Source organism: Aythya ferina (assembly GCF_964211825.1).
Source record: "Aythya ferina genome assembly, chromosome: 4".
Taxonomy (NCBI): domain Eukaryota; kingdom Metazoa; phylum Chordata; class Aves; order Anseriformes; family Anatidae; genus Aythya; species Aythya ferina.
This window is the reverse complement of record NC_140300.1, coordinates 56,891,563-56,913,378: the sequence shown is the minus strand read 5'-3', so window position 1 is coordinate 56,913,378 and position 21,816 is coordinate 56,891,563. Positions and strand designations below refer to the sequence as shown.

General features: G+C 46.6%; 1 protein-coding gene across 7 annotated transcripts in view; it reads left to right on the top strand.

Annotated features, from left to right (window-relative positions):
• Positions 1 to 1,539: 1,539 nt before the first annotated feature.
• Positions 1,540 to 21,816, top strand: part of IRF2 (interferon regulatory factor 2) — a 40,744-nt gene continuing 20,467 nt past the window's right edge. The window contains exons 1-3 of one of the 7 annotated variants that reach the window (XM_084518516.1): positions 13,866 to 15,839; positions 17,242 to 17,368; positions 18,316 to 18,423. In XM_084518516.1, the coding sequence (XP_084374642.1) occupies positions 18,337 to 18,423 (87 nt within the window). In that variant the 5' untranslated portion in view covers positions 13,866 to 15,839; positions 17,242 to 17,368; positions 18,316 to 18,336. Of the gene's footprint in view, positions 1,824 to 2,296; positions 3,288 to 13,865; positions 15,840 to 17,241; positions 17,369 to 17,511; positions 17,857 to 18,315; positions 18,424 to 21,816 lie in introns of those variants that run through there. The other 6 variants (XM_084518511.1, XM_084518512.1, XM_084518515.1 and 3 more) reach the window with 6 other exon arrangements.

Here is a 21,816-nt window from a genome sequence, read left to right as displayed (position 1 = left end):
GTCTCAGGGAGCTGGTACTACCATCTTAATCCTTCCATCTTCCTATGGAGACCTTAAGTCTTATAAAATATTTATTTTAGCTTTTAGAGTTAGCTGATCTGACAGCTTCTTTTGGAGCGTATAGCCCCCTTCCCTTCAGACACAGCCCAGCCTGACCCTCCTACACAAGTGTATCTTGTTATTACAGCATCCCCCTGATCTCCTCTCCAAGCATACCCATTCTGTCGATGTGCTGATTTAAAGCTAGACACACTGGGCCCCCTTCTCACTCCTGAGTTTGCTTATATGGCACTATCTTTTCTGACAGTTTTCCACCACTCTCTCTTTGGCTCTTGCCAACTTTCATCCTGTTCTTTACCCAAGGACACTGAATCCTTGTGATTTCCCTGCCAGGGGAAACCCAGTGTCCTTGGGTAAAGAACAGGATGAAAGTTGGGATGCACACTCCCAAGTGCTCTTCAGTACCTGTCTACTTTCCATCTCCTTGGTCTAAAACTCCCCTGTGACCTTCTCAATTTGAAGGCCAGCCACGCAGTCCCATGAGGGCTTCATGGAAGTCAGCCTGCCTGGGCTCTTTTCTCCTGGAAGTACCTGAAAGTGCCACGTGCCTCCAACCCTTCCTTCCTTGCAGCTCCTTCTCATCCCTCCTGGGACCTGTCCCTTTCCCATCGGTGCTGACCTCCCCATCCTGCTGTATTTCTGCAGGAGACGCAGAAAAACCATCCTGCCTAGCACTCTAAACCTTGCTCCCTAAACCTCTCTCTTGCCCTTTCCTGCCACATATGTACAAGTGGTCCACAACCTCCTGTGAGGCCCTGGTGGTTTTCAGGAGGTGGTGGATTCCTGACAGCCTAAATGCTCCTGTGATTGCCTTCTCCTCAGTGTGAAGAGATCACACCCCGGCGAGGAGGGCTCATCGCCTACAAGGGCAGACACCTCAGGCTCCTGTGTGTGGCCAGGGCTGCGGGTCCTTGGGGCACCTGCGCGCCCAGGGAACACCTCCGTCTCCTTTTGCCACCCCACTGGAGCAGGGTGTGAGCAAATGGAGGTGTCTCAGCATGCATCCACACGCGTGTGCGCCGCTTGTTCACCTGGGTAAGTGTGCAGAGGACACATGTAGGTATGAATGCATGAGGGCAATGTTTGCATACTGTAATTCTGTGGGACCAGATCTCCTATCTCCCAGTGTCCCTAACCCACGGGGCCTTCCCTCCATCACTGGGGAGGCAGCCAGCGATACCAGCCCCCTCCCCTGGGCCGCTGTGACACCCTGCAGCCCCTCAGCCTGCCCCCAGCCACCACCACCGGGGGCGGCTCTGCAAAGCTCCGGCCGCCCCCCGGGGGCCCGCTGCGGGGCTGCGGGAGCCGAGGGCCGCCCGTGCTGGCAGCGGGGCCGCGCCGGGCCCGGTGTCGGGGCCGTGCCGGGCTGTGGGGCCGAGCCCAGCCCCGGGCCCGGCGCTGAGCCCTGCCCCGAGCCCTGCCCCCGCCGCCTGCGCGGCCGCCCCGGCCCGGCCCGGCGGGGAGGGAGGGAGGGAAGGAGGCGGGGGGATTTCCAAGCGCCGGCTGCTGGCCGCTTCCTCTCCTTGTTTTGCTTTCGATCTGGCCCTGCTCGGCGCCCGGGCGGAGGAGGAGGAGGAGGAGGAGGAGGAGGAGGAGGAGGGAGGCACTTTTAGTTTTGCTCCCGCGATTATTCAGCGCCTGTTTGCATTTCCAGCCCGCGTCCCCTGGCAACCGGCGGTAACCTTGCGGGAGCCGCGCCGCGAAGGGACGGGGACGGCGACGGCGACGGGGCCGGGGCCGGGGCCGCTGCCCGCACAGCGCCGGTACCGCCGCGCTCCCGGATCGCCGCGGGGCTGGGTGCGGGGCGGGGGGGGCGCTGCGGGAGGAGGAGGAGGAGGAAGGAGGAGGACGAAGGGGGGGGGGGGAGGCCGCGGCGGTGGGGCACGGGCCGCGCTGCCGTGGGGTGTGCGTGTGCTTGTTTTATTTGGGGGGGGGTGCATAAAACCCAAGCACTTGTTGCGGGGCTCGGGGGGCCGCGGTGCGGGCCTGCAACGGGCGGGGGGCGCTGGCGCTGCCCCGGCCCCGGCCCCGGCCCCGGCCCCGGCCCCTCCCGGCGGGCCCGCGCGTTACACAAGCGGCGGCCGCGCCTCCGCCTCCCCCCGCCCCGCGCCGCGCAGCGCCGGGCGGCGCCTCCGCCCCTGCGGCCTCCGGCAGCGCGCAGGCACCGGCACCCGGCCCCCGGAGGGCCCCGCCGCGACCCCGGGCTCAGGGTGGCTCCGTCCCCGGCAGGGGGGGGGGTGGGGGGTGCAGAGCCGGGGGCTGCAGCGCCCAGCCCGGCTTCACGGCACTGCCCGCAGCCCTGTGAGCAGCGAGGGAGCCGCTCCGCAGGGCTCCTGTGTTTGCACTCATGGCTCCCGTGAAGCAGGCAGCCTGCTCAGGGTTATCGGGTGGCTGTCAGGTGCTGCCCAGCCTCCTGGACGCAGGGGCGGCGTGGGCTGGGACCTCCCTTTCCCGAGATGAAGCACCCCGATTTATAGTTGCGGACCCCGCGCGGATTTGCATGCGGTGTCCTTTGCAGGGTGCCCTTGTTAGCACCATAAAAAGGGAGCTGGATGTGGCAGCAGAAATTTACATTCTCCCTAATACGGAAATGGTGACATAATTGTAAAACTAGCACGATTGATCTGTGGGGCAGATGGTTGCTGTCTGAATCACAATCTTTCCGTGCCACTGGCCTCTTCTGAAGCTCCTCTGTCCCACGCTGGTGATGCCCCGCGGGGGAATTACCCCGAGTGCCCCCTGCACGCCGTGGGCCCTTTCGGCGGTCAGAAATGTGGCGTGGTTGGTGCGGGAGCACGGAGCCCTGTGAGGTGATGGTGCCACACAGCACAGGCAGGTAGCAAAACAGTCACGAAACAAAACAAAACAGGGATCCCAGCTGGCAGGCACGGCTGTCGGGGTGGTCAGCCGTCACGTTTGACGTTCCTCCCCGCGCGGTGTCTCTATCAGAAGGTGGCAGGCCGGGCCTTGGGAAAGGCTGCACGTCACAGGCCATGCTGCATGGGGAGAGGCAGATAAGAGGCTTGAGAAGTGAAATAGAGCTGTTGTGGGGTAGAGACCCAAATCTACATCGCATGGAGGCCTCCAGCTCTGTGGTGGGACCAGGTGGCGTTGGAGAGAGGTAGAGTCTTAATGCACAGGAGAGAAAGTGATGCAGAAGAAAGGGGCTAAGATTCAAGAGGAAATATATTTGGAATAGAACAAGTCTACATTAAAAAAAAAAAAAGGTCTTTATCTAAATAAATTTTCCACCAGGCTATGTATACTTTAATTTAAAACATAAACTTACATTTTTTATACATATTACATATAAATAAGTTTTAAATCAAAGCTTTAAACCTATAGGAAAGACCTACAGGCGAAGAACATGGTTTGCTGGGACACATCCTATCTTGGAGAGGATCATCCCTATTTAAAAATATTATTAAAATTACATAAACCTTGCATATTAAATATTATATAATATAAATACTGCCTATTGTCTTAATAAAGACCCCTGCCGAAACATCTCCATGGTACAATACTCGGAGTACCAGAAACTTTGCAGGAGCTCAGAGAGTGTGGTGACAGACTACAGATGGTGTGAGGAGGACCGAGTAGCTGCCACGTGCATGGAGCGGGATGCTTTTTGTTAAAGCCCGTAACTGTTTCAGGAAGTAACACAGGATCTCATGAACTGGTGCTCCAGGCCCAAATAGGAAGAGCATAGATTAGGGCTGTGTGACTGCCTGCCCAACCAAGGTGTCGACAGCGACTGTCAGACGTCAAGGGAGATCAGAGAGGATGCAAAAGTAGGAAATACAAAGGTAATGGAAGGCTTCGGTTGCCCCCATGCCAGTTGTCACGTTCCAACATGAAACTTGCCCAGGTCCTAAGTTTTTAGGGTGTTTTCTGGGTGTAGCTTGTCAGGGTACTCTGCGGGTGGCAGCTCTGGGCAAGGTCCTAGCCAGCAGGAATTAAGATTTTACGTTAAAAATGCTCTGATGTGACAGTGATCCTAATGTGCTGAGATTCAGTGTCATTTCAGGAGGAATAAAGCCAGGGGCTATTGTGGTGGTGGTTAATTTTCCAGAGAAAATCTTCATAAGAGGAGGGGAAAAAAATGAGTAAAATGGTGAGAAGCAGTCAGAAGTGTAAAATACGTGCAGGTGGCATGTAATGCTTCAAAGGCGTTGTAATAGGGGCTCAGAGCAATTGCATGGCATCTGTCAGAAATGCCAAAAAAGCTGAACAGGCTGAAAAGCAAAGTGAAGGAGATCAGCTGAAGTAAAAAGGCATCTTTCAACAAGCTAATGCTTTGCCTTCAAACGAGAAAGATGGAAAAGAACATAAAATCTGCGTTAAACACAATAAGGTAGGCCAAAAAGAGTCACGGAACAAGTTGCTAAAAGCATGAAAACAAACAATAAATCCCCTTTGAAGTGCATCAAAAGCAGGAAGCCTGCTGATAAATGATCCAAGTGTAGAAGGAGTGCCCAAGGAAGAAGTCATAACAGAAGAGTGAAACAAGTTATTTGAGTCTTGTTTCACTAAGGAAGAGTTTAGGAACATTCCCTTGCTAGAGGTTTTTTTTTCCCTTTTAAGCAGGAGTGAGCCTGTTTGAGGATTTCTCTCAAACTGACGTGTCTGTAAGAGAGGGTATCAGAGCAAACTGAGGTGAGGGATAAAACAGATGGGAGGAGGCGATCCTTGTTCAAAACTTTTGGAAGAATTTAGACGATGAAAATTGCTGATACATCGCCTCTTGTGTAACTTGTGGCTTAGACTTGGCCTTGGTGCTCCAGGAATAGGAGGTGACAAATCAGATGCCAGTTTTTCAAGGTTTATGGGGAGACTGGGAACTTACGTGTGGTTGTTTTCGTGTTTGTTCGCCTTTTTTTTTGTTGTTGTTATTTGTTTGCCAGGGTTTGGTGAACGGGATTAGTGAGCAGGAGGTACAAGTGCGATACACCGACAACAGACTGGGCTTTTGAGGAGGAGAAGCTGTGCCTCATGAGGCTTCTGGGGTTGTTTCAAGGCATCGCTGAGCCATGGTGGAGGTCTCCTTGGTACAGCCCTCCTCAGAGCAGGGCTGGTTGCAAGGTCTGCTCGATGAGAGGAGGCTCAGCTCGTCCCCCAGGAGCTGGTCTAGAGTCCGTGCCACTCAGCAGGGGCAGGAAGGGAGAGGTGGTGATGCAACAAGTTTGCTTGTGGTATTGACTCGCTGTTCGGAGTGGTAAAACCTCTGAAAGGCTGCAGAAGGACCTCATTGTGCTGAAAGTCCAGGGGTAAGATTGCAATGAGATTTGGTACAGACTGATGAAATGTAAGGCACATGGACAAGAATGTAATCTTAGTGTTACACACAAAAGTGAAGTTTGAACTATTTTTACTTGGGAACAAATCACAGAACACAGGTAGTCCTGTGAAAAAAGTGAGCTCTGTGCCCAGTAATGGCTAAGAAAGCAGAGGGCAGCTTAGGAACTATCAGGAAGGAGTGCAACATGGAATAGGAAACACTGTCATGCCACTCTAAGTCCATGTTACTCCCCTCTCCTGAACAGCGTTAACAATTTCTGTTCCCCCACCTTGGAAAGGACGTAGTAAGACTTGACGGCCTGCAGAGAAGGGCATCAAGGACGATCAAGTGCATGGAGCAGCTTTTGTGAGAGAGTCAGAAGCCTTAGCTCGGAGAAGAGGTGACAGAAGAGGATGTGGGAGTGTTCCTTGAAATCATTAGCATCCTGAGGCAGTGAACAGGCAGCAGGGAACAGCACAGGTAAACACAACCCACGTAAAAGGAATGGGAGGCAGCCTCACTAGAGGAGGAGGTGTTTGTCGTGCAGTAAATAAATCGCGGCGCGCACTGCCTCACGTGTCACGCATGTCACGGGCTGACGTAGGCTGACGAGCGATTAGGCAGTGTGTGGAAGAGAAACTTGCTGCACGGCTTAGCAGTCAGTGCGGTTCAGTTTCAAACGCTGAGCACTGAGTATCCGCAGGTCACTGCAGGCCTGAGCAAGGATTCTTCCCGAAAACTGTGAGGGAATTTTCGCCACAAGAGTAAGAAGCACAGGCATAAAAAATGGTCCATAGACTGATTCCATAGACTGTGTGTTGGCCTTTGTTACGTGAGTTTTGTGCCATAAGTTCTCAGGAAACTTCCTGAGAACAAAAATGTTTTCCACGATGATCCTGTTCAGTCTACGCATGTTACCCCTGGACTTGTTAACAGACACAAGTTGCAGCCAGGTTAAATGCACCGTGTGTGCGCTGACACCGTGGTATTCAGCAAAATGCTGGTTTCAAGATTAGAACCTCATTATTAGCTCATTAGAACCTCAGTTTATGTTTCGTGGATCTTAAGTATTGAAAGGCAGGATCCGTTTGTAGATAAAGGAACAGAACTAATCTCCTGTTGCTCTTTTTGTGGGACACTGACTTATCTCTGTGACTTGTTAAAGATTGACCTTGTAAAGCTCCGTTCTTCAAAGGCCTACCTACACTGATTGTGATATTGAGGATATAAGCCATAAGGTAGTGTTTACAGAAGGTTTATTACTATAAACCGTGATTAGTGTAATACGTTTTCTGTTTTGCTCTTTGAGATCACAAGTGCGAAAGGAAAACAAAAAATTAGCAAACCGAAAAGATTCTGGGTACAGTGCATGAGAAGAACAGATTTATTACGTTGCATATTCATTATGTAACAATAACATTATGGAAAAACAAACAAACAAACAAACAAACAAAAAAAAAAACACGAAAAACAGTCAATATAGTTATATTTCCCCTTCTGTTTCAGAAGTTTTGTTGAATTATTACTTACAAACTGGCTGAAGGTTCTTCCTTGCTTTCACCATGTGAGCTCGTGTGTTAAGATTAAAATAGCCAATAGGAAAAACGAGCACTGACTATTAGCAATTCCTGACAGTTAGAGGAAGGGAAGCATGTTAAGAGTTTAATGTCTACATTGGTATATATATAAAGTTACATGTTTTGTGTATAGCACAGTTGACACGTTGTACAACACACGTTGCTCACTGATAGGCTGTAAAACACCCAACTTGCTCTTTCAGTTAGTGCTGGTTATGTTTTCAGCTTCTTGGAGCTGACGAAGAATGCTTGTTTTTTTCAAATGAGCTGGGAAGAAAATGCAGAAGTGGTGAATGAGGGAGTAATGTTGGGTTTCTTGTGTGTAATACGCTGCAAGCCGGTGTTTGTGTGTGTTGGAGATCTTCTGGCCCCGTTGTTTGCTTGGGGCAGACTACACCGAAAGTACAGCAGTCTATAGCACAAAGCAGACGTTTTATCTTGTTGCAGCTTGGACACAGGCACCCAGGAGCAAATCCACCTGCATGTGACATGTTTTTTCACCCAAGGTACAGAACTAATTCTGACTTTAAATGATTTTAGCATTCTGTTGTTGCTGTACAGGCTACTGGCTTTCATGCTGTGCTTAGAAGCACTAATTTCCCTTACAATTTCCCTTACAGAATAGGGCAGATTATGAGTTCAGAGGTGTTCAGGTAACCTTTACAGGTTTGATTTGTAGCTATATCTGGTGTTAGGAATGGAGTTAAGCTGTGGCAAGAGCATTTGCATTTGTCCCTTAGTTTGAACCGCAGTTGACAGTGGATGTTGTCTAACCATTTCCGTTCTGCTGTGATATTATTTTAAGCAGCCTTTAAAGACCTGCGTGCCTAGCACTGACATAGCACAAAAGAAGGAAGGTTTGCTTACGGTTTGTTTTAGGAAACTCTGAAAGCGTGGCTAAGTTCTGCTTTCTGATGTGTACGGAAGGGTGTCTGCGAGTGGAGGGGCTTGATGAGCACAGGGAACATGAAATCGGTACTGTAATAGTTCTGTTAATATTAGACATTGCTTGACAGCGCTACAGGCAAACCTCTTACAGCTTTATCTAAGCAAGATAATGCCCTAATTCATCAGTAAGGTGAAGTAGCAGCACGTTTTGGTCTGTATGCACATTCGATGCACATATGTAACATGCATTTCTGTCCGTGTGGTGCACTGGCTGCTCCTACTTTTAAGGTGTTATTCTGAGTGGTACAGATGTGCTTTATGTTAGCAGGGAGATGAATCAAGTGGAAAGTACCGAACTATTGAATTAAATTGGATGTGGCATATGCATTTGTAAAAAATCAAAACAGTGCCCCTACCACAAGCATTCCAGAATTGTGACAGCATCTTAAAAAGTTTATCTAGAATAAAAATAATTCCAGAGAATAAAAAAAAGGGGGGGATAGGAGACAAATACTTTAAAGCTACTGAAAGCTTTCCTGCAGGATTTGAAATCCAAACATTGTTATGGTAAAAACATGAAAGCAAAACTTGAGGATAAAATTGAAACCAAATATAAACAAAAGTGAAACTGACTCCATTGGTTTTCGTTTCCCAGTTGGCAAAAATGAGAAAATAAACACAGAGCAAAGAAGCACGAGAGCTGAACTTTATGAAGAGGATTTCAGTGTTATTATTTGTTTTCTCTGTTAGTAAATTTGAGCTCTACAGGGCAGCATTGCTTTAGCAGAATGCACAATAAGGAATAAGAGCAATTTTCCCAGGTTTTCCAGGTAACTCCTTTCCCGTCCAGCGGTCAGTGTGATGACCCTGCAGTGCTCTGTGCGGTGTGTGTTCGTCTTTCATGGAAGTAACATTTGGAAACGTGGCAAGAGGGTACAGAAAGAGAAATACAGGTGATAACATCAATATGATGAGGGGGTCATTCAGATGGCAGGTATGCTTGAAATGTATTCGTGTTGAGATCTGAGTTGTTAATAGGATCAGGTATAAAATGTATGATTTTTTTTTTTCTTTCATCTTTGGGGTCATCCACTGAGATCTGGGCCAGATCAACAGTAACACAACAATGCTATCTGCTGTCAGCTCTGCTGGTCCCCTGAAAGGGCTGGGAAGGGGTCTCGCTCAGTTCCCATGGATCAGCCAGCAGTTAGAAGGTCCTGTGTGACTTTGGGAACTTGTTGGTAAATTAGTCAAAAGACGGCCACAGGAACTTGAATGAGTATCCTTCTCATAGGTGGGGATGTGTCTTCCTGGAATGTGTTGAATAAAATGTTGTCTGGGTACTGGGGAGAAGCGTGGACCATCCCTGCCCTTCTGAAGCTGTACGAGGGTAAAAGGAAGGGCTTCAATTCCAGAGATTTAGTTCTCACACGTTTGACAAGCGTTATGTTCAGGCGTATCAGAACTAAATTCCTTGGATGCCGAAACTGTTCTGGAGGTTTGAGACTCATGGGGGAAGCTGGTGAAGACGAGCTTTGTTTAGTTTAAAACACTTACCTTGCTTAGAAGCGAAATGAAGACGAGTTCAGTGGTTTCACTCTAGCTCAGTAGTATTTTAGGAAACTTCCAAGATAGAAATAGCTGCTGCGGATCAGGAATTGAGGCTGTCTTGTTGCCGTTAGCCTGTGACCAACACAAAAACATCAAACCAAGAACAAATTTTGCAAGGGAGCCTATTAACCATTCATAGCTCAACGTGAATGAATGAAGAAGTTCCTGCGTGCCCTGTGGTGGTGGGAAGTAATGGTTTTGTGAAAAGGAAGCTTACACCATACTGTTTCAACAAGTGTCAGCATTAAGCATTTAGTACTTGGTGCTCTGTAAAAGCAAACCTTTAAAGCGGGCGAACAAAAGAAAGACATTTCTCTGTTAAATTCTCGGGTTCGGGCCAATATCTCTGTAATAACTAACTCAATTTAAGTTAGTTTTTGTGCTCACACATCTGCTTCTTTCATGGTGCTATTTTTGTAGGCATAAATAAGTGCATGTGACAGACATGTTTCCAGCTCGCAGTGTGGATGATTCAGAGTATCCCAGCCCCCAAGTCTGTGCCTTCTGTGGTCTGTCTTTAAAGCAAGCATGTTAAGTGAGTGGGAGAGATGGTTTTTTTTGTTGTTTTTTTTTTTCCTAAACTGAAATAGCATATATTTCTCTTTAATAATTGCACCGTCACAGTCAGGGATTTGGGATTTGTCCCTTCTGGTGGAAGTGAGGGAGAAACTGATTTATGGAAAGGACTGGCTTCGGTGTTCACCACAAGGTTAAGCAGAGGTGGTTTACGTCTCCTGCTCTCTGGATGCTGCTGATTAGAAGTTAGGGTAGCAAAAGTAGGTGTAGGTTAGCTATTAACTCCGGTGGTAGAAGCTGCCTTTGCCCAGACAATAAAACGAAAGCTTTGAGCAAATACTAAATTGTACTTTAGTGTAGTGTGCAAATAGTTTTTGCTGTGTGTCGCAGAACAGTATGTTATCCAAACAGAGCTGGCGGTGGGAAACAAGTCAAATCTGAGCGAGGTGGATTACATCAGGTTCAGGTCATGGCCAGTGAATGTGAGAACTCTTCCTTGAACGCGCTTCTCAGCGTTCGCTGTCCAAAATCATTTTTCTGCTTCTCCGAGTGCCTTTAAAGAGTAACCATCTTTTCTGGAGGCTTGCCACAAGCCGCCAGTGTGGGGACGTTGTGATTAAGGACTTGTGTTTTACAGTGGCTGCTTGTCTAATTCGTGGTGTCCTGTACAGCTCCGGCCGTGTACTTAGTCAGAGAAGTGCTGGGCAGGACGTGGAGATGGTGTCTGCCCAGGCTTTAGAAAGGGTTTTTACAGTTCAGGATCCCGATCTTGTAGATACTTGCATGTATGATTTTGTGTTGCTTTCAGAAAAAACAGCTTTGTGTAGGAAACGCAGTGTGCTCGGCAGTGTTTTAGGGCTGGACGTCTCCTGTAAGCCTCCTCACAGCGCACTTTGAGAGAGCATTGGTCTGACAGAGCCATGGAAAGACTTTAAAAACGCTGTTGAGCTGCATTAGTATGATAAAAGAAGTGATTCTTGGTAATTGTTTGAGCCTTAACAGCCTCCTAGTTTTCATAGGCCTGGAAAATTCCTTATGAATCAGCTGTCAAACGCTGCCTTTTCCTGACAGCCCTGAGGAAGGCGCAGGGTTTGGCTGCGGCGCGTAGGGACCGGCACGGCTAAGCCGCATCAGCTATTGTATGTGGGTGTTCAGGAGTGAATCCGTGTGTGAGCAGTTAATTCCAGATTAAAATTGATTTATTTGGGGATAACTGCTCCCCAGTGCAAGGAATTAATTGCTGCCTGACAGCCGTGCCAGCGGTTTTCTTGCTGTAAACAAGCTGTTCCCAAACTCGGCTGAGCGAAGGAGGGATCCACCACCGAAAAACGACCACCTTTTCTTCTGGCAGCCTGCGGGGGAAAAGTCCTTGGCCATCCCAGATGCTGGAAACAAACCCCCAGCCGTCACCAGACGTAAAACAAGAGCTGAAGAAGTAAATAAATCAGGTGAAGCTTGTGGCTGTATTTCCGAGGTGCCGGGGAAGGAGATTTCTGTGATCACACGCCGCTTGTTGGCTGTCACTTGCGCAGAGCTGCTGTCATCCCGACGCCATCTGAAACTGATCGTTATCTCCATCTTGAGTCAGGGCAAGACCTGGGAAACAAAGGGGAAAAAAATCAACAGGAAACAAAGTATTCCCTTGAAGTTGGAAGTGAAGCAATCACTTTGTGTTCTCCCCAGCTTTGCAGACACCCATGTGTGTACAGATGATCCTCGTGGCACAGATACTGCAGAGATGATCTCTAACAATCTATTTGTTGGAAGGCTGGGCCAAGTTCCCAGCTGATGTAAGTCACTGTGGTGCCAAAGAAGTGAATGGGCTCAGCAACAGACGTCGTGTTATTTAATCTTATGATAATGTTCAACATAAGAGCCAGTGGAAGGGAAATTTATTGTAGGTATTGGGAAACCGAAGCGTTATTTCATAGCAGCCCTATCCAGAGGCACTGACCAGGCTCCTGGTTCAGTTGAATTAAAATGCCGTGGCTTTTTCTCAGTGCAGCTGGAGGCTGTAGGTCCGAGGGCTACCTTCGGCGATGCCTGAGATCACTGCAAAATAACAGCTCACGTCCTTGCTGCCGAGGGAAACTCAGCTGTGCATGGAAACCAAAGGAAAGAGTCTGTTTTGATGTGTAATGTCTGAATCCCAGCCAGGACGTGTTAACACCCTTTGGGTGGAACAGAAATGCTATAGGGCTGATGAAACACACTCTCTATACAGTATGAGTTCCCATTGTACGTTTTCCTGGGCATGTTTGTCATGCAGTCTGTGATGCCGATTGCTGTACACACTGGAGGTATTTGCTGCCTTTGTTTTGTTCTTTTGCAGGGAATGGTGGGTTGGTTGGGGTGTTTTTCACCCTCCAGCCCTTGAGGACACAAGGGCTTTTTTTATCCTTCTACCTTCCTGCATCTCCCTTGTGTGCAGCAGCGTGCCGGGTTGATTCCTCTGCCCCTATTTAATAGTGTCAGTATTCGTAGGGAGCAGAAGAGGCGCCATAAATACATGAGATTAAAAGACCAAAGAAGGAAGGTTTGCTGTCTAACTGTCCATGAATCTAGATAGTCTTTTCTAGGCTTCCCTGTACTTTCTTGCCTTGTATCTCTATTTTACAGCTCCAAGAGCTTCAGGGTTTTATTTGGAGCCCCTAGCCCAGGCTACTGTGAGAATGGGTATGTGCGCTTTTCCTCATTTACTAATGCTCCTTTAATTCAGTGTTCTGCTGGTGGTTCCAAGGAAGATATGTGTATTTGCGTAATGTGGGGTTGTCAGAAAGCAGGCACGTTAATTCTTCCCGTGCAGTGTCAGTGGGAAGGCTTTCCTTCTGCTTTCAGAAGGTACGAAAAGCTGGGGTCTCCTGGAGGCCGCAGCCAGGAAGATTTCAGGTGCCCAAAGTCAGAGTAGCTGCAGTTCAGTGGTGTGTGTTTCAGTTTAAACCTCAGTCACGTTTCAAAGTATTTCTGACCAGGCCACATTAGCAGGTTTTCTTACCCAGGAAAAGACACAGGGTGGTCCTGTGCACAAAATCCTGTGTGAAGGCAGAGTCCAAGCTGTGACCGAGGGACAGAGTTTTGCTGTAAGTACTGTTCCTTCGAATAAGATCATGTTTCTTTGTATCCTGGAACACTCTTGGCACACGGACAAATACAGAATCCAGTTCCCTGAATCCTAAAATTAGCGTATGGTCTCATTTCAGCATATCTGTTTGGTTACACAGGGTGATTGATGCTTTTCTGAAGTGCATCAGCATTAGGAAACAAAGGGAGTAATTATCAGCAAAACACAAACACGAGATTACTTCCTTTTTTTTTTTTAATATTTAGAATATTTTTTAATATTTAGAATAGTTGTCTATTCACAGATAAAAGAGAAATAGTATATTTCAATATTTTGCACAAGTCCTCTGGGGAACAGATGTTTTTTCACAGCTCTGGGGAAAGGCTGTGACCTACTTCCCAAATGCACCTCTGAGTATCTTCTCCCACCTTACCTTCGCACAGCCATGGGCTACATTTCCATCTCCAAATCTTTTAAATGGGTACTTTATGACAGGGAAAAAAGAAATGCTTTTTTTTTTTTTTTTCTTCTTCTTACTTCTACTGAAGTAAATTTCAAAAATATCCATGATGTAGGCATAGAGTAGTTTGTGGTTTTGAGATAACCTACGTGTCTTTTCAGTTATCCAGATGCTGACAGACAGAGTGAAACTGAAGGGAATGGAACATCTTGTACTGCTCAGTTTTAATACATGCTGTGCTGTTGCTTTCACTTTCTCTCTACAGCTGCCATAATTCTACTGAAGAGCCCTGCCTTCTCCAAGGCTGTACTTTCTGTATGGCAGCAGTGTTATCGAGGAAAAAACAAACTTGCTGGTACGTTTTAGCAGACAGTAGGGAGGACTACAAGCTCTTTATTGAACTTTATTGAGTGAAAATATTTAAAGCTATATGTTTATATAGAGTATAACCCAACCATCATTTACAGCTTTTTAAATATTTCTTTGAAGGGAAATATCTCTTGAAAATATTTTTATAACTTCTCTTTAAAAACAAATGAGTACTCTGGGTTTCCTTTTGAAGAGTTTTACGTAAAGAATCTTGGAAAAATACATTTTTCAGAGAAGCACGGAGCTAAAATTCACTATGACTTACTACGTCTTAAGGGTGGTGTAGTGACTGCTACTTGCCGAATGCCCTTTGTACAACTACTTGTAAGAATGTTGTTATGCCCCTTAACATTGTTGTGACTCTTTTCCTTCAGCCGTGTCCTTTAAGAGGTCGGTTTGTACGCCTGAGCCCAGGCTGCTGTTAGGATTTCAGTGCAGAGAGCTCATTTTCAAACCCAAGACGTGGCAGCAGGAGCCGTGCTCTGGCTGGCCTCCTCCAGGTTTGTGTGTCTGTAACTGGGTTGTGCTGGCCTGACTTCAGAGCTCCCGTGCTCACTGTCTTCCACAACGCTTTTCCTCTGAGTCACGTCTGCAGGATTAGGACAGTTTATAGCTTGTCAGGGAGGAGATTCCACCGCGTTTCTGTGGTATCTATTTGCAAAAAAAAAAAAAAAAAAAAAAAAAAAAGACTGAGCTGACTGCAGAACTAGCTCAAACCTTCAAAAGTGGTCAAAATACTATTATCGTGCTATTGTAGTATTAATAGTGCCGTGTGGTATTTGGTACATCTACATGTCTGCTGTGCTCAACGCTTGTCCTTCAAGGGGGTGATGTCGTTCATCTCTTAGTGCCCATCAGTGTGTTTCTGCTCCCACAGCCACTGGTTTTGACCCCAATTAAGAAGAGGTGTGTGATAAAAATGGAGCAAGAGAAGGGAAATGATACTAACAGAGCTGTCAGGCTTCATACATTTCTGTATGTGTATGGTTACAAGTTGTGGTTCGTGACAACTGGCTTTCTTGCTAGGAGTGGCAAGCCTTTGCAAAGCAAATTCCCGGTAGGTGGGCCTCCCTTCATGCCTAAAGGAGTCCTCCCCTTGTAGGACAGAACAATGTTTTCTTAGGAAAATTAGCAGTTGATTGTGTTTCTTGGCGATTCTTCTTTCCCTCCCCCCACCACGGGACAATTATGAACCAGAATTGAAAACAAACAGAAATGATTCTCGACGTGGTGCCAGAAAGCTTGATTTCAGCACGGGTCTGTGGGAGCGCTGAGCATTTTCCTCCCCAAAGAGATGCTGGAGGCTGGCCTCGTGTTTTGTGTGGCTCCCCTTCGTTTCGGGCTTCATTAATATGTGCTGATCTAGGGCGAAGATGGCTTTATGTTAAGTGATGGCCGGTGAAACTTCATGTGCCTTTGCTGCCTGCTTCAGAGAATTTCAGGGGTCTTTAAAAACTGGAATGACTTTGGATGGCAGAAGGTGTTTGTCACTGAGAGATGGGCTTGAGGTTCTCCCTGCAAAGCCAACAGTGGAGGCTACAACAAGAGAAACAGCACAGAAAGGAGCCATCAGCTCTGCCTCTTAACCACGTTACGCGTACCGGGAGGCAGTACTGAAACACGGAGGCTCCTTCAAGGCCCGGCAGATCGTGGCGTTTCTTCCTTTACGAGCAAACCACAGGTTTGACAGCTCTGGAGGGAAGACGTGGCACCTTCATTTCACACAGAGGATTGCTAGAGAGAGCTGACTCGTTATTTTCGTTGCAGAGATGTTGCTGACGTGCAACTGCTAAAAACCCCGCTACGTTTTAGTGCCGTTGTGGTCGGTGCTGTCCCAGGGCACTGTGTCTGGGAGCGTCTTCTGGCTGTATTTTCTGCCTCACGTGGCCGCAGAGGAGCAGGGGCTGTGTTTGGGCTACCAGCAGCACGCTGCCTTCGCCCTTCAGCGGAGCATGGCTCCCCAGAAGAAGCCCACGCGTCCTTCCAGCTGGACATCGCGCCGGGTTTATTTTTAGCCAGGTTTGGTTTTACTTTCAGATAAACAGATCCCAGGAGCCGCTCGCAAGCCAGACGGCTTTCCTGACCACCTCCGATTAATTTGGTGCGGGGCAGGTGATGGTTGTGAAGGGGTGAGCTGACGGCTGCAGGTGCCCTGCTGCTCCCGGAGGCCTCTGAGCGCTGGGAAGGACATGGAGCCCGCCACATCTGTGGGGAACAGCAGGGCAGCCCCTGGGGACACGGCACGGGCGAGACAAATGGCTCGACCTTGCCACCCTGGGCAGGACCTGCTTCCCTGTAGTAACGTTGGCAGCTTTCTCCTCTCCTGCAGTGCACTGCTTGTTCACAAATGCAGCTTTTACCTTTTATTCCCGTCCCAAGTGGGATTTGCTGCCTTCAAGACAACTTCCTCGCCTTTTGCCTAATTGGTTCGTTCAGACAGGCTTGAAATTTGTCTTAGAGGCTCATTAGCCACAACACGAGACGTGTCCCGCTGCAAACGGGAGCGCTCAGACTGAGCTCTGGAGCTTGTACATGGGGTTTCCAGGAATTATCTCAAAGCTCACATATATTTAAAGAAATCTCAAGAAGCAACGCATGTAAAGCGATAGTTGCATCTACATGCTCCTTCCTTGGCAGATGAATAGAAATGTGCTCGCGTTTTTAGTACAGTCATTTGCATTTTTTAGCTTTGACCCCGCTTTGAGTGGGAGGGACATGATGGTACTGTGTGATTGAGATAAGGCAGTTGGTGCTGGAAGGGCTGCTGGGGCCTGCGTGCATCTGCGCTGTAAAAAGGGCCCGTACTTTTGCATATCTGAAAAGGGTATCGTGCATTTTAGGAGCATGCCGCCATCACTCAGAAAACTGCTTTGCTCCTGCACAGGCCGGGGCTTTGCAGCGGAATCCGACCATTGCTGGGCTCTGGGGCTGGCTGCTTTTTCATATCTGAAATGAATCTGAAAGGGAGCCGAGCAGTTGCAAACATTTTCTGAGCTATTTTAGACATTTTTGGTCATTGGAAAAGGCTGAGGCTGAAGCTATAGTGACCAGCTCTGCACAGCAATAAATAAAATGCCAATAAGTTTGCTAAGAGATTAGCATGAGCGCTGCGGCTGGTAAATTCTCTGAGCATATCAGGGAGCCTTATTGTTGCTCTCAGGTTTTAATTCCCTGTTAGTTTCAGGAAATACATGTCCTCAGAGCAATGAGAGGAAACTTTGAACGTTTTTCTTCCTCTTGTGCTGGGTGTGGGCTTGGTACTGCCTAATTGTTAGTCTGCCTGATGCCTGTACTCCCATAGGAAAAAAGAACAAACCCATTTACATTTGTGTCATTGCTGTGTGCTTTCAAATATGTAGCCTAGTCTTTTTGTTTTCTCTCCTGTGTTTTCATTTTTTTTTTTTTTTTTTTTTTTTTTAAGATCAAAGGTGACAAGAATAGCAGAGCAGAGAAGTTACGGATGATGCAGTGAGCACAGATGTAAAGAACAAAGGGGAAAGGAAGGAGCTGAGCCTGGTGTAGTGGGGGAGAGAAGAAGAAGCCTAAATGCAAGTACTTGCACGTGGAAATGATTGATTGCAGGCTGCTTAACAGGAGTTTAATGCGGTGCTTTCATCTGCATCTAGTGCTGGTTGGCACTTTCGGAGTGGTGCCTGAGATAGGTTAATGTTTTTTAAATTATCTGTCTTGGCTTCAAGACTTTGGACTCTTATGTCAATAATTTACCGTTCTAAACAGGGAAATGGCATCAGGGTCACGTGCACGTGTGTGTGAGAGAGAAAGACGTCGGTTTGAGCCCTGCTGAATAGTGTGACACGGCCTGGTGCAGCTGAGGGGCTGTGGAGCACTCGCTTCCCAGCCAAGCAGTATCGAAATGTAGTAAAAAAATCAGTGGCAGGGTTGATCAGAGAAAGCTGGAAGGGGTTGTCCTGTGCAGCCAGAACCAAACTTGTCTGAAAATAATTGCGATGTGAATATATTTTTCATTCTCTTAATCAGGTCTACGGGACAGAAGCAGCCATCTGAAAACACTCGAGTCAGTAGATACATCATTTTAGCTAGTACAGCAGTGTTTCCTGTGTTTTGTTTTGTTTTGCTTTCCTTTGGTTACTTTTTTTTTTTTTGTAGCAAAAAAAAAAGTCTTCTGCAAGTACAGGTACACGGGCCAAAAAAAGAGGGCTCTTGGAGCATAACAGATTTTCTTTGTGGCTTCTGGTGTCCTGCCTGTATAAGCAGAAGAGCTGTTGCTATTGCCTTGTGCCTTCAGGTGAAGGGTGTACTAATACAGGTGTACCGAGACTGTTTTCTTCTGAGGAGAAAGCTTTACGGTTTCTGTTACTCCGAGGGGAGGCTTCTACACAGATCCAAAGTCTGCATAATGTTTACGATTGTTCAATGCCTGCAAATCTTTAATAAGTCTGTATTTTGTGCTGGTAGATGGGAGAACCACGGTTTTGCCAGGAAAACAAGTAACGTTGTCCCTTGTTCCCTTCAGCTCCTTGCAGTGCAGGTAACAATGCCTGTCGAAAGAATGCGGATGCGCCCATGGCTGGAGGAACAAATAAATTCTAACACAATACCGGGGCTGAAATGGATAAATAAGGTAAGGTGTGTGCGCACGTGCACACGTGTGTGTGTGTGTGTGAAAAAGGTGCTTAATAGCAGTGTCAGAGGTTTGCATAAGTAAATCGGTGTTCCTGGTTTTCGAGGGGGCAACATAAGAAGGGAGGGCAAAGCTGAATGCTTCCTGCTGAACCTGTTCTTCTGGGCTCACATTCCAGATCTGAAGCTCTCTGTATTTGCCTGCTAGATTTGTGGCTTGTTTGTAAGCATTTTCCCTCCTCCAACTCTTTTGAAAAAACCGTCCCAAAGACTCCGTTAGTTTTTTTTGTTTGTTTTTTTTTTAAGCTGGAACAAATTGCTCACCAAGTAGCATCAGAGAGATTTTGAACAAAATGCTCTTCTGAGGTGGAATAGTGTATTTTGCATTAACCTCCGAGTTGAAGTGATGGACTCTTCTTTCAGAATTGGGTGAATGCTCTTACACTTCTCAAAGCAGCGAACCTGGGAAAAAATCAGATAAGTTTTTCTGTACCAGGCCCCCAACTACTATTCCTTGTCCAGGACTCATAGTGATACTAGTTCACTAGTATCTAGTTCACTAGATACTCTGTGAACACAACTCCAAAATGTTAGGACCCAATTAGAACTCTTCTTAATTGGCTGAATAAAACGGTGTATTTGAGACTTTGAACAGTATAAACCCCCAAAATACTACCTGTGTTCTGCAGTATGCAGAAGTGCAATTCACCATACTGAAAAGAATGGAGCAGTTTTAACTACAAAGCCCACATTATCATCAAAATGAATAGAAATGCAGTAAAGTGGGTGCAGAACCATAGAAACTGCCATTCTGGTTAAGACACTAGTCTAGTTTGTCTAGTATTCTCCCTGTGATAGTAGATGTTGGGCTTAGATGTTAATTTTTAACACTGGAGAATGGCAATTAATATTTTTATTTCAGCTTCCAAAGCTAAAAACACTTGTGACTATAAAATTATCAGCAGCCCTATAAATTTCGACTGCAATTTTTTTTTTTCTCAGGAACATCCTGCAACAGTAACTCTCACATGCTGTGACTGGGTAAATAAATATTGCTTTATCCATTCCCAAGTTACCTGCCCTGTGAATTTGAGTAGGTCCTTGTTCTTGCATAATGGGGTCATAGTTGAAGAGGAGGAAGAGAGCAGCTTTTACTGTTGTCTTTGTAATACGAATACCATATTCAGGTCCCTATGGATTCTTCTCTTTTACTATCTCTACTTCTGTGTCAGGTCTCTCCTGCTAATGATCCACCTCTGCTGTCCTTTCCGGAAAATCTCTGTTTGATTCCAGAATAATTTCTCCATCAGGGCACAGTATTTCAGATTGGAGCAAGTTACTGTTAAATGTAGTGGTGGTGTTTGCAGCTTATGTTCGTGTAACCTTTCTCAGTACATCCTGGAAACATACTTGCTCTGCAGTGTGAAAACACAGCCTCTGTGCTAAGGGATTCACTCTTTAAGTTCAGTCCAGTAGCCTACAAAGGCGTGTTGCAAGGCATGTCATGTTGTTCAGTGCTGGCAGCTCTCTGATTGTGTTGTTGCAGCGGTTTCTGCCTTGTGCTTCTGGCGTAAGCTGTTTGCATGCAAGAGTCGGTAGGGGATTTTGTCCTTAGTTAGCATATTCTACATTGATCAATGCTTGTCTCACAAATAAAGCATTTTGAAATGGAGTTTTTTTTTTTTCTAGAGCAAAGCTCTGGCCCCTATCAGGAGGAGTGCACCAGGCTACGTGGCCTGCACTGACGTTTGTTAAACTCCGATTCCCCACTCTACCCTCAGATTTGGTATCATCCCAAGTTGCTTTTATTGTGCTCAAGCTAATTGCACTTCTGAGCGTTTCTGTTTAAAAATGCTTAAAAATCCATTCCAACAATGAATCATTAAACCAAAAATATTTCTATTTTTACTGTAAATCCTGACCGTAAACAAAGCCATGCATGGAATCTATGATAAAGTGTCATGTGTGTCACAGCACGCTCGGTACAGACAGAACTGACTCTGGAAGTTGTAGGATTTCAGGGTTTGTATATTTCAGTCAGTTTGGCAAAGGACAAAAGAAGACGGGGCAGATTGCAAGAGAATGGCACTCACTTGTGTGCACAGCTCTTAAGGAAATAAGATTTAACTAGTGAAGAAATGAATATGGCTCTATGTTTGTCATTGGCTGCCTTTTCTTGGGAATTTTTTCCAGACCGAGGAAGGAATTAAACCTCTCTCATTTAAAAATGACAAGTCAGGTAACAGCTGACTTACCTAATTCCTTCCTCTGCTGTCAGTTAATCACATTATACCTCCTGCTTTGTTCTGCACTGCATTGTTAATGTTTTCCCCACCAGAACAAGCCCTTCTCTACAGGGCTTAAAAAATAAATCCTTGTGCACCTTCCTAGTGAACATTTTATCCTGCTGAACAGCGTAAGGGAGAAGGGGAATTTCTTTACCATCCCTGGGAGGCAAACTGGAAGGCGTGAAGGAAATTACATAGTTCAGCAGAGGGCAGAGGTGGTGTGAGGAGGGGGATAATGGGAGGTCAGCGTCCCTCATGGATCTGGAAAAGGAAATTAGAGTGAAAACATGCAGAGTAGCTGTAACGGGAGCCGAGAGGCAGCCAGCTGCTTTGATGGCTGCTTGGAGTATTACCGTCCAAATGGAGGTCACTATTTAAAATGTGTCCTGTGACTTTCTAACTAATCTGTGATCTCATGCTCATTCACCTGCCTGGAGTGTTTTGCACTGTTAGGGTTTCAAGTGTTCAATACCGTTTTCCTCTTCCTGCTTATTTCTAAGAATGTGACACCTTTTCCCTTTCGATATCCCCACTGGATTGTGGCAGCAATTGCTGTTATGCAGCAGCAGTTTTCTGGGTTGTGCTTTTGACTTTGGGTGAGCCTAACTTTTTATACAAACTCAAGACTCCTACACGAACGTGCGGTGATGAAGTGCAGCATTAGAGAGCTCTTGATTTTCCAAGTCTAAGAAAAATCAGTGCTGAGCCTTTTCCTATTAATCTCATTATTAATAAACATGAACTGGAAAAGGATTTGTGAAATAAAAAAATAATATTTAAATAGGGGGGATCTAGGTGAACTAGAGCAGAACGCCGTGGAACCACAGCCACATGGTGTCGTTGCAGTAAGCAGTCTTGTGGGGCTTCAGAGAAAATCAGATTTTTTTCATAATTGGTCAGAAAATGTTTCTGTATGTAAAATTATTTATATTTTAAAGTTATAATACATATAGATTCTAAGATTTTGTTATTTGTATTACAATTTGCTGTAAGCCCTTGTGCTCCCAGACACCTGGAATTAGGAAGAACTTTCTGTAACGAACACGTAGACTGCAGTTGAGAAGGTCCTTGCACCTTCGTTGAAGCAGTGAGTACCACTGATGGTG